This window comes from Hibiscus syriacus, unplaced genomic scaffold (genome assembly GCF_006381635.1).
Source record: "Hibiscus syriacus cultivar Baekdansim isolate YM2019G1 unplaced genomic scaffold, ASM638163v2 tig00110616_pilon, whole genome shotgun sequence".
NCBI classification, from domain to species: Eukaryota; Viridiplantae; Streptophyta; class Magnoliopsida; order Malvales; family Malvaceae; genus Hibiscus; species Hibiscus syriacus.
In genome coordinates, this window is record NW_024062801.1 from 251064 (window position 1) to 267961 (window position 16898).

At 33.9% G+C, this 16898-nt stretch overlaps 3 protein-coding genes and 1 pseudogene across 3 annotated transcripts; 2 read left to right on the forward strand and 2 right to left on the reverse strand.

The window, feature by feature from the left end:
- Positions 1-864: 864 nt before the first annotated feature.
- LOC120135755 (truncated FRIGIDA-like protein 1) lies at positions 865-1727 on the forward strand. Its single transcript, XM_039151966.1, has 2 exons — positions 865-1394; positions 1557-1727. Exons 1-2 carry the CDS (start codon positions 923-925, stop codon positions 1658-1660), a joined length of 576 nt encoding a protein of 191 aa, XP_039007897.1. The 5' UTR covers positions 865-922; the 3' UTR covers positions 1661-1727.
- Positions 1728-2215: 488 nt separating this feature from the next.
- Positions 2216-3137, reverse strand: LOC120135771 (inactive protein RESTRICTED TEV MOVEMENT 2-like). The gene is made up of 2 exons (XM_039151977.1): positions 2856-3137; positions 2216-2703 (listed from the first exon to the last, which is right to left on the reverse strand). Exons 1-2 carry the CDS (start codon positions 2977-2979, stop codon positions 2216-2218), a joined length of 612 nt encoding a protein of 203 aa, XP_039007908.1. The 5' UTR covers positions 2980-3137.
- An 895-nt stretch (positions 3138-4032) lies between these two features.
- Positions 4033-5208, reverse strand: LOC120135772. The gene is made up of 2 exons (XM_039151978.1): positions 5066-5208; positions 4033-4810 (listed from the first exon to the last, which is right to left on the reverse strand). Exons 1-2 carry the CDS (start codon positions 5206-5208, stop codon positions 4033-4035), a joined length of 921 nt encoding a protein of 306 aa, XP_039007909.1.
- A 4405-nt stretch (positions 5209-9613) lies between these two features.
- On the forward strand, positions 9614-15153 carry LOC120135751 (annotated as a pseudogene).
- Positions 15154-16898: the final 1745 nt, after the last annotated feature.

Genomic DNA, 16898 nt, shown 5'->3' on the forward strand with positions numbered 1-16898 from the left:
ATCTCTTTCAAGACAACTTCTCTTGAAACATCATCTGAACCATTACACTCAGCTCAGACACGTACTTGAGATGGTCGAGAAGCATTTCTCAAATCAAAAATAGAATGTGCACATCAGATTTGAATATTTGAAGAATTTAAAATCAGGGATCAGAACTTAAAGATTCAAGAATCAAGATTCCAGACAGGCAATCGAAGATCGAGATTTCTCTCCAGAGCCCCAAGATAACATATGTTGCATATGCATTTTAGGCACACATAAGAGCATTGCATCCATAGCATCACATATATGCATAACTTTTCAGGTTTAGCTAGAGTCAATTTCAACTTCGCGGCGAAGGATATTGAACTCAAAGCGACACAATTTGCTCGAGAGTAGATTTCAACTTCACGATGGAAAATATCTAACTCGAAGCCAAACTTCACAATAAAGGGGTCATCCACGGTTTTATCTTCACGGCGAAGGGAATCGTGTCCACCCGTAACATACAATACTTGGATTTTAACTTCACGATGAAGAATATTCAAGTCAATGCTCAACTTCACGATGAATGAGACGCCGTAAAGATGTTGAGTTAAAAGAAAGAAGTCTTGAGCTATGTTATCTGGCTGTCGAATTAAACGCGAAGCATTATGATGAATGTTTGAGAAAAGTCGAACTAAGAGAGAAGAAGATTGAAGAATTATCTTCAAAACAAAGGAGATAGAATGAGAAACAGTCCAGTGATCTTGAGTTTGATGTGAAAAGGTGTGACCAGAGGTTCAAAGATTTCGAATCAAAGAAGGAACTTGTGGAATGGGCTAAAGAACTTTAAAAAAAGAGGAGTCTTTCTTCTGCCCTGCATCCTGGAGTGAAAGCTGAAGCAGCAAACATTTTGTCCGTCGATCATTCTTCACAAGCACATCTTCAGTTTTGTGTAAATATGGATGGAAAGAATTTGCAGATGTTCCTAAATGAGGGCTGGAAAGACCACAGTTCAATCGGTACTGAAGTTGCTATGGCCCTTCAACGTTCAGGAGACCCTGGAAAGCTTGTCTTGGATGCAATGGAGGGGTTTTACCCACCACATTTGTGCAAGGGAGACAGAGAGTTCGAAGGAGAAGTTGCCAGAAGAAGTTGTATTCTCTTGTTAGAGCAATTGATGGAACTTTCACCCGAGATTAAGCCTCATGTTAGAGAAAATGCTGTAATTCTTGCCTTTGATTGGGAAACAAAATTGAAAGTTGAATCCGGCCATGAATTGGAGGTCTTGGGATTCCTGTGGTTTTTAGCCTCTTTCCGATTGGCCTATGCATTCGATGCCAACAAGCTTCTCGGTGTTTTGGTGTTTGTTGCTCGACATATTCAAAATACGGAAATATTTAAGGCTCTTGGTTTGGAAGATAAGATTCATTGTAAAGTCTATAAAACCATTTACCTTCTCTTATCTATATGCAATTGCTTCATTCTTAATAAACCCGAGGCCATGATCCTGGAATGAGGCTTGGTAGTAGTTTACTGTTCTTTTGTGTCAGGAGGTCCAATATGGGTGTTAACTTCTGTTACTTGTTTCACAGGTTTCTTGAAAAAACTTGCTGGAAGCCAGCAGGATATGCAGATAATTAGATATATGTATGCTTTGGGACTTTTAGAGGAGGAGTCGCAGAAGAGGCCACGATAGTTTGTAGCTGCAGAAACAGCTTCGAAGCGTCTAAAAGGATCAAAACAAGGTAAGCATTTCTTTGCAATGATAGCTGGACTCTCCCTGCATTTTTGTTTAGTGCTACTATTGGTTGTAGTTTGTACTGACAGATTCCAATTTGGGAAGCTGTTGCAGGACCTGATGATGATCAAGTCGGTAGTTAGCCCGGAGAATGTGGCCAGCCACGACCACTGCGTTTTAGTTGGCTTTAATCAACGACCGGATATTCATTTTGTGTTGATAGTAAACTAACCGAAACAAACGATATTTGGATGGTTTTTCTTTTCAATTAAATTGAATTGAGCTCTTTCAGCATTTGTAGATTTATGCACTTATTTGGACTTAAAAAGATAGTTTTACTTGGTAAATTAAGACAACTTATTGCTTCTTTGGCAAGCCAATAAAGACACCAAACTAGTTGGTGGAACCCCTTATATATTTTAAAGCCAATATGTTTATTACAAGTATACACATGCACGTACACAGGAATGTATATACATACGAGAGACGATTTACGTATGCGCTGATACGTATTTAAGAACAATGCAAACAATACTTAGACCCAAAGCTGGGACACCCACCCCCAATGGCAAACGATATACAAGCCGAAAGAACAATCCCCTTATTCCGCTCAACACCATCGAGTATAACCGATAACAAACTGTATTTACCTTCGGGTTTCTTTGAACTCGGAACACAACATGTTCGGTCACTGCTGCTCTTGATACCTTCTTCGCGTTCATTTTTCGTTTCAATATCTCTTCTATCTCTGTCGTTTTCGCGGTCTTCCTCTTTTTTGTGTGAACTCTGATCTACAGTATTCCGGATGATTTTCTTTGGAACAGTAATGCACAGATGTTGACCGTCGAAATTGCCTAGGATGTTTTCGGTGTCTGAATTCTCTGGTAACCGGAAGGTTTGGTCGATGTATATGCACCTGTTTTCATCAGGTATCCTTTCTCCTTCGACCTTTATGTAACCAGCTGACTCTTGCTCTATTCTCACCTCATCATGTTCGAACCCTAAATTATTTAGACCCAACAAAAAAATCGGTTAACTACTTAACCGACCGAACCGGTTAATATTAAATAAGTTTGGTTAAATCGATTTCCTAAAACAGAAATTTAAAAGAAAAAGTGATGAACCAACGGAAATAGATCGGTTGGTTTAATACCAGGAAGGTCAATGTCAAGCAAATAATTGCCCTCGGAATCCTCAGTCCAGTACGATGTGGGAACAAACTTCTCGGCGATATGGCTCGGCCACCGTTGACTCAGCCTATCTCTGGCGTTCGACATATTCAATTTGATACTTTTTTTACCGTTGCTAATTGGAAAATAAAACAACAGTCGACATACACACAAAACTTGATGGATTCATCGTTTTTATAGGATTGAAACTGTGCTTTTCGTTTATAAAAGACTTTGGGTTTGTCTATATTCATAAAGCTTTTCTTGTAAAGCTTTCTTTCATTATATTCTTAACCTAAAATCCCATTCTTGAAATGTTCTGTCTTGTGGGGGTGGATTGCTTGTTTCATTGAAAGAAAGATAAAGTACAAAATTCTCTACTTGTTTCGTAATTAAATTGGGAAACTTCAAAAAAATTTAAAAGATTTAAATATGAAGATGAAATAAGCAGATGCTTCTAAAGTTAATATTAGACGGAATCAGTAAATTTAAATTACTACGATACCAGACCAATCGTAGACCCAATAAAAGGCAGAACGAGTTTGGTCCAAATTAGATTAGGCTCGAGATATACAAAAAGAAAAACCTTCCTTAAATGACAGACAAAGCTATGTAGTATTATTTTTTCCAATCACAAACTCGAATCTATAACTTATTTAAAGAGCATCGAACTCCTTATATCTGATTCAATAGGTGTAAATACAAGTGTCTTCAATCTCATGCTTTGCCTGTCTTCCCTTGCACGGAATTGAAATGAACTTAGAAAGATACTTCGTATTGAGATCATATCACGTCGTATTTTATGATGACGAGAGACAAATGGCAGATTACCTAATCATGGAACCGATGCAATTACCTGCGTATGTATGCCTACATACTTCTCTAGGGTTCTGGTCGATATTAAACATTTACAGGTAATTAAATAAAAGTATCATAGGCTCCAAGAAAAAAAATTCCAAACTTGCTGATAGATGATTTTGCCAAAACATAGACGCTAAATGAAGCAATCACAAGCTCTCAAGATTTGAATATGACAGACAAAAAGATTAAAGATTACTTCGATTCAATCCAAAACAAACAAGAGTTTAGTTAACACAATATTAGACACGGGAAATCACAAATGATAGGAAAGAGTGTGTTTATGCAATGTTACCGTAATTCCTAGCTCTGCAAATCTCCTCTCAACTTCTCGATTACATTTGTCATTGAACAACAAAATTTTGCTTCAAAGGCAAGGGAACTAACAACTCCCTCGATGGATTTGAGTTCTTCATGGAACTCGGGATGTAACATCAAAGAAGAGAAGTTCTCATCCACGACAAACCCAAGACATTTTGCGACATCTTCAAGCTTGGGCACCCAATCACAGATCTTCAAGCCCAAAACAGAGGATGCCTTAGGATATGGAATGGCTTGAGGAAACCTCTCATACTTTTTCAACCATTTCCCAAGGTACCGAATCAAATTCATCAACTCTTTACCGACTAACCTACTTAGTGAAGATGACAATATCACCTCATCGACATTGTTTGAAGCTAACAAATAATGCAAACAAAGCTCAGCATCCGAAAACCCATCATGCGCAACCATAAGCAAAATCGCAGCCTCCTTGGCCAACTGTGATTTCTTTCCGAGTCTGGCCTTTTCAATAGCCAGCAAAGCTTGACTCTCCCATTCCTTCCTCACATTAACCATACTAGCATAGCCATCTTTAGGTGGACATAGAAAATATTTCAATATGCTAAGCAACTCAACCGAACCCAAATTGCGAGCTTGTTTAACGCAAAGACAAAGCAAATCCGACCTTTTCTTGGCAGAAATATTAATAATCAGATTCGAATAACAAGAATGGTCAATCAGGCCATTAACAATCAACACCTCCAACAATTCCCAAATTTCCAAACTAATACAAGCTTCCAAAACCAAACTCAAAACATCTCTACCAATCAAAGACCCAACTTTTTCAAGCAAAACAGAAGTATAACCAGAATCGTTTAAATCGACCCCGATAAAAAAAAAACCCACCTTTCTCCCTAATTTTCTCAATAAATGGAGTCAATATACCAATAAACTCTTCTCTATTGAAGTTATGGATGTCTTTGAGCTTTCTATTTAACTTGGTATAAAACTTTTTACTCAATTCAATGAGTTTAGCATCAGTTTGAGAGATTCCCCAGCCCGTAAGGGGATTAACAAGCGATGTGGGATGGGGTTTTCAGCTTCAGGCTTTAATTTGAGGAGAATATCATCTGCGTTTAGAAGTATGGGGTGCTCTGCTAGAGAACTGTGCGGCTCAGTATTAGCTGAGGCCTTCGTTATTATATCGAGCAAGCTCATCGTGAGAACAAATGAACAGCCCCTTAAAACAAACAATAAAAGAGCAGAAGAAAACAAGAGAATCACTAACGAGAGCCACCAAACAGGCAATCAAAAGGTTACTTAGAAAGAAGGAGGGAAAAACACTACCTTTAAAGGGATGACCTTGTGAATATAGAGAGAGACCCAAGGCTAAGCTTGACGAAGGGGCTCAAATCAATGAATAAGAGAGACCGACAGGAATGAAGGGTTTTCAGTGAAAAGATGTAGGGTTTTGGGAATGGAGAGTACAATGGAGCCTCAATGAAGGCCGAAGTAGTAAAGGAAGTTTATAGCGTACATAACTTGGGTTGGGCCTAATAGGTTTTTCAAGCTTATTGGTCCGTATTTAAGGATGTCTTTAGTTTTTTGAATTTTGAAAGAAAAATAAACTCTTATATTGAATAATTAAGTTTTTTAATTGGTAAATCAATTTATTTAATTATTTTTTATATACTATCATATGACACACATGATTTTTTCATTTTTTTAATTATAATTTGGTTAATTCTTGGACTAGTTGGGGTGACTATAAGGTAACATCTATTTGAAAGACTCTCAATCAGTTGACAACGAACGCTCAAACACTCTTATAAATGTTATACTCAAACTCAAAGCCTCTAAAAATAACCACCAACGTTTAATGATTGAAATAACTCAATTCGTGTCAAATTGATGGTTATAGTTGTTTATTTGAAACTCATGTTAATGATATCAAATGAGAATATCAAATTGAGATTGATGGACCCCTAGTACAAGAAAAATAAGACATTTATTGCATATTAGGCCTTTCAAATGTTTTTTTCACTTGTAGCTTTAAATTATGTATTAGAGTTTCATAAAGTACCATCATCATAGTTATCATCATCTAATTATAAACTCTAGTAATCAAATTTAAGATTATCTCTTAATCATGAAAAAGGCTTTAGTATATCTAAAAGTAAATTCCTTAAAATTGATATGATATTTTTATTGAAGATATGGCTTATAATTATATCACATTATTAGAGAATACTCAATCATATTAAAATAATTTAATCTATAATTTTTTTTAAAAAAATTAAATAATTATTAAATTTCTTATATACTTACAATATTATTATAAAAAATCAAATTATATAATATCTTTTATACTTCTTGAATTATTATAAATTTGTTTTTAAACTTATAAAAAAATAGGGTAAACTACATGTTTAGTACTCCAACTATCATTTTTGTTCTGTTTTGATCACCCAACTATTTTTTTCAAATCATATATAATGTTACATTTTGGTCACCCACCATTTAAAAATTAGTAGAACTGCTGATGTGGCATTATCATATGGTGTCACATCAACATCACTGTTATTTTTAATGACGTATGACTAAAATGAAATCAAAACTAAACGTTATGTATGATTTTGAAGAAGAAAAAATGGGTAATCAAAACAGAACAAAAGTGGTAGTTGAGGTACTAAACGTTTAATTACCCCCAAAAAACTATTACCATTTTATAACATATAAGAATTATTTTTGCAACAATTTGATAAAATTGATGATTGTTTTATAATATTTAAAATTTCGTTGACAAAAAAATATTTTAATGTACTTGAATGATTATCTAATGTAGTTTACCCAAAGAAAAAAAATAGCACTAAATGCTAACAAATGTATGTTTGTTGAGGGATCCCACACATCAAGACCATTACCGAGAGAGTAGTTGGTTCCAAATAAAAACAAAATTTTCCTTTAGGGTTGTGAGTACCTTTTAGGACAATAAAAATTTGTAGAAATTCAAATTAAAGTTGTTATTTCTCTTATAGGACTGGTAATTAATTGCCGACAATGAGGGTATATGTGGAAAACATCTAATATCATAATCGGGAAAGGAGAAAATGGGGTAATACGTCAAAATCTCATTTGACGGTAGGTGATAAGAAAAGATAATTTTATAGGCAATGAGAAAATAAAATGACAAAATTTTACCCTATATCACTGAAGTTTAGGCATTATATTGTTTATGTCATTGAACTTTCAAATTCTCTAATTATAATACTAAATTTTAGTTTTGACTTCGATTATATCACTGGACCATTAAATTCTAATGATACGATGATGTGGATGTATCTTTTTATCACTGTGATACATGAACAAAACAATATCATTTTGTCGCAGTTATTATGCCTAACATGACGTATTTTTAGACATTAAACTTTAGAAGTGTATTGATTTTGCCATTAAATTTTGAACAAATTTCGTGTTAGGCGTTGAATTTTTCCAACCGTCGTTGGTACCAATCGTCACACGTTATCGATTGTCATTCGTGACATGATTGATATCAAAATGTGAATGTTTTGATGTCAATTTTGTTTTTTATATCGATTTTATCACGAATGGATACCAATGACAGCGACGATTCATTGCCAATGGTAATCGGAAAAATATAATGCCTAAAGTGAACCAATTTAAAAGTCCAGTGATAAAATTGGTTCACCCCTAAAGTTTATTAGCTAAAATAACATATTAAGTGTATAATTGGAGCATTTTGGAAGTTCAATAGCATAAATAATAGCTCGTCTAAAGTTCAACGATATTTGATAATAGAGATTAAAATTAACATTAACATTAAGACGTGAAAGTTGTTTAAGCCATTCAAATCAATCGTTTGTATCGTTAAACTTTTTTACCTTAAGTATTTTTTTATTAGGGATTTTACGTAAATTTGAGTCTTTTATTTATGGGATTATTATATTATCGATATCAACTCTTACAATGTAACAAACATATTATAAACTATTTAATATAAAACAATTTATAAAATTATACAAAATAAAATTATGATCTATCAATTTAGTTGATCGTGAAAACCAAATATCAACAGTCTCGCTCTGTTATTGCTAACTAATACTTATGGGTCTTCTTTAAGATTAATTAATATAATATTTGTAATTAAAAGCATTGTATCAATTTAATGTAGCGATTGACAACTATATTCATCGAGTTAGGTGAAATGTTAATATACAACAACCTGAAAATAGTAGTTTTATTAGTAAAATCTTTTTATTTATATTTTATATATAATAAAATTAGTCTATATAATAGAGAAAATAGATTAATAGCATCATTTCATAATACATTTTTATAATATTTGATCAAATTAATTAATTAATAAATTATATATTAATAATTATATTTAAAAATTAATCATTATTATTTTACAGCATAATGGTTTTGTTTAAAAAAGAGAAAAATGAATTATCTGAAATCAAATACGATAATTGATATCATGAGTTTGATTAATAAATATCATAAAATTTACATAATTTTTATAAAATTATTATTCTATATCATAATTATATATATATATTGCCTTACACCCGTGCATCTGCCGCTATCAATTAATAGTAACTTTCACGTATAGCAACAAGGTGGAGGATAAAAATGTAATTTGAGTATAAGTCACGTCAAGGTAAAATAAACTGATAGATTTTATAAAATATATAATAATTTATACTATATATCAGCACATATTCATATTCATATATACACCAACAAATATATGATGTAATGAAATTATATTATACTCTTTAAACAATCTAGATTCAAACCATTCAATACTTAATTTTGATTTCATTGTTTAATTTAGTATATACTTTTTTTTCTAATTTCAATCTAATATTTTTTTTAAATACAATAATCTTTAGATGATTACAGTCCTGATTAGATTTATGACTTGTTCCATGTAATCTATTATAACAAAATCTAATAACTGACAACTAATATTTTTTAGCATATTAACCTCTATATAGTCATAATAATTATATATCTAATATTTGAGAGTAATAATATAATATTCATCCGTCACGATTGAAAATAAGACAAACTCCCTCTTAATTCTGATTTACACAAATATATTGCTTATTTCCCTCTACTTTCATTATCAACCAAACGCCATTATCCAGAATTATATTTTTGTCTAAATTAAAAAAGATGAATTGTTAACATAAACTTATTCCAACCACAATCATAATTAATTATTATTATTATTATTATTATTATTTACCTAGAGACCTATTTTAAATATCATTATATCATTTGGTCAAATTATATATTTATATAAAAGTAAAGTACTAATTTGAACATTAGAATAAATGTAGGTATCAAATTCTATATGACACTTTCTAAAACTGAGTCGTTGCTTCTTTGTTCGTTCCCGAAGTACCCGAAGTAACGTAATGTGGGCCAGGCAACCCAAAATCTTAAAATCATCCCCTATGCCAACTCCTATCTGCTTTAATCCCAACGATCAAATATCCACTGTCGGTACCATCCAACGGCTCAAATCAATCTAGTGAAAAATCATTACACTGGAACTGCACGTACCAGATTACCCATCGTTATTTTTGGAACTTCCCTCACTCTCTATACAAAACCAGAGCAAAACAAAAGCGAACCCAAAACAAATAGAAAATCTTCCAGTTTTGCTTGTAAGCTTACTCTCTGATATGCGCTAGCTTTCTCACGGTAAATTTTGATTTACATTTTCTCTCTTTTCTTTTCTTTTTTTATTTGATTTTGAAGAAAGCAAAGGAAAACAAAGGTGTTTTTGAAAATCAGGAACTATAGATTTGAACTTCGAAAGTATTGCATTTGCGAGGTAAGTATCAGATCTGGTGAAATTATTTAGTCGTAAAATGTTTTCCTTTGTTTATTTATTTTGGCGCCATATTGTTTTCTTTTGATTTCATCTACCAGTACATCGTACCTGTAACGGCTAATGAATTTAATTTATTATTTTATACAATTTGGCTTAGAAATTGTTAGATCAATGGATCCTTAGCTGATTCTAGTAATTTGCTTTGCCTTTTGTTTATAATTGTTTGTAGAACTTTTATTTTACTGTAATTTGTTAAGCGTGGCTTCTGTTGTCGTTTGACATTTTTTAATGATTCTTGAATTTAGGGTTAATGTATTCTTAAGCTGTTACAACATAGAATGATGTTGAAAGTCTATTACAGGTATTTTCAGTTTCTCGTGGTCTTTGCGTTATGGGAAAATCACCAGGGAAATGGATTAAGACGGTGTTTTTTGGAAAGAGAACTTCCAAAACTGGTTACCATAAACGAAGAGGGGTAATAAATTTTACTAATTACTACTAAAAATCACATAGATGTTTAGATCATGTGCATGAGAAACCGCTAATAATATTATAATATAATATTTACTTTTGCTAATATTTTGCGCGATAATAAATACTGTTTGCAATGCTATGATATATGAAGTGTTTCCTTTAAATCATTTGGCTATCAAGAAAATGTATTTTCTATGAAAAGAGCTTAGGATTCCATTTATTGATATTATCTGATTCAAGGTGCACTGTGTTAAAGAAATTGATTTATATCTCTTTCAGCAACTGTTTGTCTTAATAACTTGTGGCATGTGGTTCCATCTTAGATTGAGAGGCAAGAGCTGCTTCTTAAACTGTGGCATCCAATAATGCAAACTCTGTGTTTGCAAATTCTTATGTGATAGTTTATCAACTGTATTCTTCTCTCTATAGCATATATCTGAATAATTTTCAGTTTATGGATGGTTCCTCTGTTATTTGGTTTATTTTTTATGGCTTAGTTCCATTCACGAGAAAATTAACTAAATGTAAGATTAACTGATTGAAACATTAGCTGCCTGGAAATTTCTTTGGGAGCTGTTGTATTTAACATGGTTGTTTCGATGCTTTTATCTTGGGAATATATCATTTCTTTCCTGGAATCATGAGATAAACATGATTTGGCATCTTCTTCCATCAATCCTAAAATATTAATACATGCTTTCTGTTTTTCATTTGAACTGTTATCTGCAGAATGCTGCCAATGTAAAGGAGGTATTGGTTGCAGTCAGGGCATCAGAAACTGATGTTGCGGTGGCTCCTCCCTTTTCTTCACAGCTTAATCCATATGCTAATGAGAGGGATGAAAGGAAATTAGAAGTGAAAAACAATGAGGCTGCAAATATATCTAATGATGACGGGATATCACTGCCAGTGAGTCAAGGCATAGATTCTCCAAGTTCCACTCTCCAAGATTCGCAATATGATCCAGAAAGGGTTAAGGAAGAACAAGCAGCAACCATTGTTAAGGCTGCTTTTAGGGGTTACCTGGTATTTTTTTCTTTTTTCCTGTGCAATTTTACTATCATTTTCAAATAGTTAGTAAGAACCTTTACTTGAGATTATCCTTCTACTAATATCAGTTAATTATGTGAAGGCACGCCGAGCATTCGGGGCCCTCAAAGCCATTATAAGGCTGCAGGCACTTATTCGTGGTCACTTGGTTAGAAGGCAAGCTATTACTACTTTGTTCTGTATGATGGGAATTGTCAAGCTACAAGCTCACGTTCGTGGAGTAATGGCCAGGCATTCTGATGGTGGTCTTGAAGTGCAGAAGAAACTCAATCAAATGAATCTTCAGGTAATACTTTTGGGAATTTGATCATGGACCAATTACTATTCATGATTCATCTGGGAAATTCTTTAAGTATATGCTCTCATCCTGGTTGCTAATAATTGAAATTTATCATACAATCACCATCCTTTCATTCAAATTCTCTTTGATGTCCATATGTAAACTAATTGATTAGACCATCATGAGCCATGTTTAGTGAGAACTGTTAAAAGAGATTTTTGGCCTGAGGTTTGAGCAGAACTTAACACCATACTTCGGGTTCGACGGGTAGTCATTACAATTTGAGTGGTGAAAATGCTTTTGAAGTTAACTCTTGTCATTGCTTGTAAACTTTTACTTCCAGTAATCACGATCTGCAGGATTAGTAGCATATATGAATTTTTGAAGTATAGAACATGCTCTTTTGTTTTAGTCCTCATCCTCATCTTCCTGCATTAAATTTGTAATTATTCAAGAAATAGGTAAGCTGGCCATTTTGCTTTGTTAATCTTATTTCATCGTTTGGCAGGAAAGCAATCCTGTGGCTTCTCTTGGAGTGAATAAGTCTGCTCGCATTGGAAAGTTGTCAGAAAATGCTTTGTTCGTAAGGTATGGTGGTATTGTGCTTACATTTCTTATTTATGAAAGAAAATATATGGAGTTTATCTTGATACTGTGCCCCTCTTCTGGAGATGACTCCATGCATTGGCTATTATGCTTCGGTGGCTTTATCCTTATCTATAACTTTTTTTTTTGACCTGGAAAACATTACGTAACTACCTGGCCTTTGGCTTATCTAGCTGTCTGATCCATCGTATCATGGTACGTGGCTTATTCAGGCGATAATTTTCATTTCCCAAGTTTTCAAATATTAATATTGCTTCATGAATAAAATAGATCGGCAAAAATATGAATTTATTCTTGTTCAATGAAGATTATGCTAACTTTTCTTGCTAATACTTACTCTCCCGTTTCATAATATTAGGTAGGCTCAAAAGTATCATTTACGTTTCCTGACTACCAGACGTGAGACGTAGATGTTTGGAAGCCTGATTGATAATTCTCTCTCACTAGATTATGCAAAGATATTTTCATGTCTTTATGAAAATCTGAATCAGCGGTACAAAAATTGCGCATAATCAAACCTAAAAATATTAGGTGCTAAGAAGCATATGTTAGCTATCCCCAGTCAGTAGACATGATTTCTTAAATGGAATTTGTTTGATTTGTCCCTTTTATTGGGCTTACTTTTCTCTTTCACATTAGCCAAGTGACCGTTGGATTTTTCTTCTTTAGCTTGTTGCTTCATCACTTCTATTTGCCTCTGCTCCTCCATGTTGATGCTGGGGAACCTAATTCTGTCCGGAACTGGTTAGAGCGCTGGTCAGCATCCTGCTTCTGGAAACCAGTTCCTCAACCGAGAAAGGCCTCCGGCTCTAAGTTGCAGAGGAAACAGCTAATGGTCATGTTGACATTGATACAGGTCGACCAAAACTGAGTGTTCGCAGGATTCGTCCTGCAAATCTGGATGGTACCTCTGTTCTAGCAACCTCTGAATTTGACAAGCCCAAGCGTAACCTGAGAAAGTTTCCAGCAATCCCGCTGAGTCGTCAGTGCAGGAAAACCCCAAAATGAGTTTGAAAAGGTTAAACGCAACTTGAGAAAGGTTCATAATTCTGTAGTAGAAATTCAGTGCAGTCAGAGGCTGAATTTGAAAAGCCCAAAGCCGAGTTCAGAGAAGGTCTCAAGCACTACTAACATAGATATCGTGGAACAGAGCCTTAATAGTTTGACTGAGAAGATAGACAAAGAGATGGCCTTGACAGTGAATAGTTCTGCCGAGAAGATGAAGAACGAGATGTCCGTCACAGTAACTAGCTCAACTGAGGAGGTGAGAGAGACTACCACAAGAAATAGCGCAGCTGAGAAGATGAACAAAGAGACGGACTTGAAAATAAATAATTCGGCAGAAAAGATGAAAAAAGAGACAGCCGTGATGGTAAATAGCTCGGCTGAGAAGATGAGAGAAGAAACTGCTACAACAAATGGCTCAGCTGAGAAAAGAAGAAAGAGACGCCCTTGACAATAAATAAAGCACCTGAGAACATGAAGAAGAGATAGCCATGACAGTAAAACAGCTCAACAGAGAAGATGAGACAAGAGACAGATACAGTAAATAGCACAGTTGAGAAGATGAAGAGGGCGTTGACAGTAAATAGCTCAGCAGAGAAGATGAAGAAAGAGATTGCTGTGAAAGTGAAGGCTTAGCTGAGAAGATGAAAGAGATGGCATTGACAGTGAATAGCTCAGCGGAGAAGGTGGAAAAGAGATTGCTGTGAAGTGAATGGCTCAGCTGAGAAGATGAAAGAGATAGCATTGACAGTAAAGAGCAAGAAAGAGATTGCTGTGAAAGTGAATGGCTCAGCTGAGAAGATGAAAGAGATAGCATTGACAGTAAATAGCTCAGCAGAGAAGGTGAAGAAAGAGATTGCTGTGAAAGTGAATGGCTCAGCTGAGAAGGGGAAGAAAGAGATAGCTGTGGAAGTGAATGGCTCAGCTGAGAAGATGAAAAAAGAGACAACTTGGCAGTTTCAAAATCAGTTGACAATGAAACTGTGTCATGGCCATTGGTGATGAATGAGACATTGGATATATTTCATGCGGATCCTGCTATTGTTGATTCAAAGCCTTCAATTGATAGAACTGTCAAGGGTAATAAAACTTCCGCGGCAAATGTGGAGCTGAAAAGGAAGGACGACTCGATGAACAATGAGAATCAGAAGTCCAGCAGGAAAGCTTTTAATCCAGCAAACCAAGATCATACAGAAAATGGGCCTCAAATCAGTCCTCCACTTCCAAGCTACATGGCAGCAACTGAATCTGCCAAGGCTAAGCTGAGACTGCAAGGTTCTCCTCGATCTGGTCAGGATGGAGATGACAAAATAATCTCACTCGTCGCCAGTCTTTGCCATTTTCAGCTAACGGTAAAAGCAGCTCACAGTCACCAAGGGGACAGAGACTGGTTCATGCAGGGAAAGAAGGTAGCAAAAGCGAGAGAGCATTGTCATCCAGAGACAGAAATGGTATGAAATGCTGATTCTTGGTTAGAACTTGTCAGTTCTTTTTTCTCAAGCTTGTCTCAAGTCTGACACGTTCATCGTACAACTTCCCTAAAGGCTGTATATTAGTTTAATTAGTAGACATGTTTCAGCAATGTCGGTTGGTTAGCGGTTAATGCTTTCCTTCAGCCTTGTCCTTGCTAAACGAATAGGCATGGATCTAGACAGTGATCTATACCTTCTATAACATAAAAAACTAAAGAATGCTAGCCATTTCTTTTACGAAAATGGTTTCCATCTCCCATGTTAATAAATCCACCTTTTCGTTTTTGTTCAATCTTGCAGCAAAGGCGACTCAAGTAGAGTGGAGGAGATGATCTCGTTGTGAATTGAGGATTCAGCACGAATAGGTTCAAAATTCATATGCTTTGTGGTGTATAAAATTATTAACTACTATGAAACTGAAACTGGGTCAATAAGAGGTGTGCATAGGCCAGGTGCCAATGAAAATTCGGTATTTCTCGGTGTTTGTGAGTGTAAATCAATAGGTTCGAACTTTCAACATGGCCACAAAACAATCTCGTTATAAAAGTTTATTTTCGTTGTTTGTTGAAGCTTGCCTGCTATGATGTGTATTATTGCTATTCATAGTTGTTCTGCGTATTAGAGTGTCCTAGAACTTCAATAGATCTGTGTTCTTGTTAACTAAGCTAACTTGTATCGGCATTGTTTTCGACAGTTGCAGTAAACCTATCAAGTCTACTTGGACAAGACGGTACTGATTCGGTTAGTTCTTGGTCCTTTGATCTCGAATATGTATATATATTTTTGTTAGTTCTAAAGTTACTGGCAAGCTTCCATAGGAAATTTTATGATAACAGATGATATTAAAAGAAAGGACCTCTACTACTATGGACAAAAATGTTAGAACAATTAATTACGCCGTTAATGTCCATCAATTTTTAAGTAATTTTGATTGTCATTATAATAAATTTTAACTCTCAATATTTATGCATCATGTCAATTTGATTTTAATTTTAACCTTCAATATTTATAGAATATTTTAATTACGTGATAATCGTTTTTTATTATCAATATTGAATTGGTATAATATGTAAATTTTGATAACTAAACTTCTTATTCGACATGATTATATTTAATTTTTGACCTTTTTATTTTATATGTAAAAGATTTTTATAATTCATGTATATATATTTGTATTTTCTGTGACACTGAGTACAGTCCTCGCTGGCCATTGGCTGAGTATCATGGGCGCCCTAAAGAACGCTGAACACTTTACCATCCTCAGTAACATCCGAGACTTTCATAATCGAATAATAATAATAAATAAAATTCTCATTGATTTACAAAGAGTCCAAACTTGTTTACAAGATTTTAGTGATCTGAGAAGAATTTATAAATTATACCTCTAATAAAAAATATCGAAAAAAGAATTAAATTGTAAGAACAAATAGAAATAAATAAATTTACTTGTAAATTATTTTCTTTATTGCATTTAATAAATTATCGAATAAATATATCAAATTCTAAATAGAAAACTTTTGAAATATTTATTAAACATCCAACTATTTACACAAAACAAGTATGATCCTCTTTCAAGATAGCCCAAATTCGATTTAAAAATTCTCCATATTGTCAAAAAAAATTAACAAAAGATTATTTAAGTGAAAAGTAAAAAAATAATTTAAAAATATCATATTGACATCGTTGTTAATGGTGGTGAGTAACAAAATATATAAAATGTAATATCAAGTATGAATTTGGAAAAAATAATTTGATAATCAAAACAATTAAAATAATAAACGAGTGACTAAATAGAAAATACATAATTTTGGGCACGAGGCAATAGGGGTCACTGGATAGGTGTCCCTCCTGTCCAAGCTCAGTTACGCACCTGAAAGAGTCTTTTTTTTTTGTATTATTTTAATGAAAAAAAGGAAAGATTAAATTAACACATCAATCTCTAAGTTGTTAATAAGGCAAGTCATGGACATCTTTACGAAGAATACGAGAAAGATTATTTGGAATTGAATTGTATATAGCTAGAGATTCTACCTCATTGGAAACACATTTGATCATGTAATTAGTCGTTTCATTAGTTTCTTGTACTATACCCTATTACAAAGATCAATGATGGTTCTCACCTAGAAAAATAAGGTTCATGAATAATTGT